Source organism: Mya arenaria, chromosome 17 (assembly GCF_026914265.1).
Source record: "Mya arenaria isolate MELC-2E11 chromosome 17, ASM2691426v1".
Lineage (NCBI taxonomy): Eukaryota > Metazoa > Mollusca > Bivalvia > Myida > Myidae > Mya > Mya arenaria.
In genome coordinates this window covers 54,863,921-54,867,030 of record NC_069138.1, presented here as the reverse complement: position 1 = coordinate 54,867,030, position 3,110 = coordinate 54,863,921, and the positions used below count along the sequence as shown (strand labels likewise).

At 32.0% G+C, this 3,110-nt stretch overlaps 1 protein-coding gene across 1 annotated transcript; it reads right to left on the bottom strand.

Moving 5' to 3' along the window:
- Positions 1 to 645: 645 nt before the first annotated feature.
- LOC128223719 (uncharacterized) lies at positions 646 to 2,877 on the bottom strand. The gene is made up of 3 exons (XM_052933047.1): positions 2,755 to 2,877; positions 2,138 to 2,371; positions 646 to 784 (listed from the first exon to the last, which is right to left on the bottom strand). The coding sequence occupies exons 1-3, from the start codon at positions 2,870 to 2,872 to the stop codon at positions 741 to 743; spliced, it is 396 nt and encodes a 131-aa protein (XP_052789007.1). The 5' UTR covers positions 2,873 to 2,877; the 3' UTR covers positions 646 to 740.
- Positions 2,878 to 3,110: the final 233 nt, after the last annotated feature.

The window sequence follows — 3,110 nt, the reverse complement described above, 5'->3', positions numbered from 1 at the left end:
CAAAAATAAAAAATAATAATAACAATATTATGGAGGATTATCGAGACATATCTTAAAATATTATTATCTCAGTATCTGTCCTTTGATTTTCATTCTATGAATTGTTACGGAGCGGCTAAAAACATGCATTGCTTTCCGAAGGAGATGCCATGTCAGCACGACATTTGTGATGGTCACGTCGCGTAGTTTGGTAAATATGAAATCACAGGGCTGTGTGGATATTAGCACGTTATGTATAGCATTGAACTCCTGTGTTGTTAAATGTTTAAAATAACCAAAATTATGGTAAGAAAGGTCATCGGTTACTCTTTTTGAAACAAAGAATTTCTTTGTAAATACTTGTAAACTTGTTTGTTTTCGTTAAAACTTATACGCGCGTGAATGTGTTTGACCAGCGACCAGTCTAATTGAAAGGTAAGCGAACAATGTGTTGGTTTTCGTCTGGCTATCACGTTTTCCTTTACAATAAAGTTGGAAAAAATGTCTATAGGTTATCAATAGAGCCTTGTTCATTGGAAATTGTAAACACGTATTTATAAATTACGTTTTGAAATGTTTAGCTTCAACATAATAAAGAATCAGCTTCATAAAAGGCCGAGTTAAACATCATATTCAATTGAGAAAGTAAAAGCACAACAAATTCAAAACCTTCGATTTTTAATTTCATCTTTAATAGTTACAGATTATATCGTAACGAATCAGTCTTAGACCAGTCCATTTTTGGATGGTTCAACCCTGTCCTAAAATATACCATGTTTGGGTGGATAAAGTAATGGGAGGCAACCTGAAACAAAAAAACATGAATACCAATTTACAATTAAAAGAGCAAAGAATTTTTGAAATAAATGACAAATTAAATCCACGAGCAAAAATTGCATGAATTAAAAGAAAAATTGCATTTAAGCAACATCCTCTAATACAGTGCTTTTTTCTTTATACCTTTTCGTAGTTTAAAATTGCTTTTTTTAATAAATTATTTTTGGTTAAAAATTATCTTTTGTTTTGTTTTGCATATTTCTTTTATTATCTGTTTGTTTAACAATATAAAACGTCTTTTATTCTGTATGGGCACTACTCCCACTTCTTAAATAAGCATTTCATGATAAACATAATGTTTTACATGTAGTGTGTATGTGATTAATTGTGTTGTGTAATGTTGAATAATTAATGAAAAAAATAAGAATTTAGAATTATCAGATAATAACTTATATTCAGTGACGTTGTGGTATGATAAACGACTGCAATCAGCATATATCAATGACCGTGCATATGTTACTGCCCCAGTATTCGCTCCAATGTCACTCGTGATAAATCGGCAAAGTCTAAATTTCACATCATACGTGGTAAATGTAAGATGTAAACATGTAGACGTCAACAACACGTATACAGTTTACAACCAAATTTGCTAAGTATTTAACGAATTTTAATATATTAAGGGCAATCAAAACCTGTTTCTGCCACGCAAATTTAAGAAATACAGTAATAATATATTCGACAAACACAATCGTTCAAAAGATGTTATATGATAAAAGTAATTATGACAATATTTAATTACTCCTTTGTTCGTAAAATTGTGAACCTTGTGACATTGTCGTTGATCTCGATAAATACAAACGTATAATGTTCGTGAAATTTGCTGAGATTATCCGTACATGTAACGCCATCAAGGTATTTCGCAGCGTTGTCACAATGAATAAAACTATAATCTCAACGAATGCTTACAAAACTCACTGTACAACACATTAGGCTGTGAACATACTTGCATGTTCGTACTATTGTGGCAAACCACGACGATTATTCACGGAAGACCACTTATGCGCATACGGCAGAACGTGTTAGATAATGTTACAATTGTCTTTGATAGCAACATAACATTCTATGTAAACGACGTTTTTAAACGAAGTTTTGTGTTCCGTTTTCACTTGTTTTCATTCCTTATAATTTGAACCAGAAACAAACTTTACAGAAACTAGCAGCTTTGTAAATATTAATGAGACTCATTCCAACTACACAAATGCCAGGCCTAGATCATAAACAAATTCTTTACAATCAAACTTTTTATATAACACCGCCTTAAGAAACAAATTAAGACAAACGTCTGGCATAAATCAGCTACTATGGATAGAGAAAACATTACTTTGACCATGCGGGACCCTCGTTAAATCACCAAGGCGTAGTTGCCAAATGTTGGCGAGAACTTGGTCGGCCTTCTGTAGACATTTCGGATCGGGCTTAGGTGTCCGGGTCAACACAGTAAGCCAGGGATCATCACATGTGTCATCGATTGCACTGAACCGCGTGCAGCACCATCCAATGGAGAAACATTTGTTGTCTGTGGCCACCACCTGGAACTCTCCGCTAACGACGTCTCCTGAAATGGTAGCCGACCGTTTAAAAATAATAATAAAAATGATGATAATAGTGGTAATAATAATAATAATAATAATAATAATAATAATAATAATAATAATAATAATAATAATAAGAATAATAATAATAATAATAATAATAATAATGATACTAATAATACTACTGATAATAAAACGACCCCTCGCTTTGGAAGCTTTTAAACGATTAAATCCTTTGTAGCATGATTTTAAATTAACTTCTGTTATAGTATGTTATGTTCTGCTTCAAAAGCTATTTTAATTGCACGGCAGTTTTATTGCCCTTTTTTACACAATCGAATACGCGGTTAAGCAGATACTGTCGTTTAAATTTGAAAATGATGTGCTTTTTATATACAGAGCTTACCTATAGTATCGATGTGTTTATATATGCCTGGCACTTTTGTGGGAAAATGCGTCGCTTTCACTGATGTGCACTGGCCGTTAGACCTAAAACCATCGGTAATTATCAATTTGATTATCATCTGAATGTGAAATTTAAATTTTAATAGTAAAACTTCTCAAATCTGATATATATATATATATATATATATATACGCATCAGTGAGTAACATACACTGAATACTTTGTAAGCATCTGTTATTAAAGACACTATGAGCAGTAAAGATATTTTCTATCTTACAGTTAAAACCGCGAAGCCTGAGATTACAAACTCTGATATGGTAATTATAAATGCCATTTCGTGTTTTTAATTTATTAGTA

What these genes read in the sequence shown, in the direction of transcription:
- LOC128223719 (XM_052933047.1), bottom strand. Translation starts at nt 2,872, where the DNA reads ATGATAATCAAATTGATAATTACCGATGGTTTTAGGTCTAACGGCCAG. An exon ending in TAAACACATCGATACTATAG is followed by an intron (nt 2,372 to 2,754) that starts GTAAGCTCTGTA and finishes CTACCATTTCAG; the next exon opens with GAGACGTCGTTAGCGGAGAG. An exon ending in GAGGGTCCCGCATGGTCAAA is followed by an intron (nt 785 to 2,137) that starts GTAATGTTTTCT and finishes TTTTTGTTTCAG; the next exon opens with GTTGCCTCCCATTACTTTAT.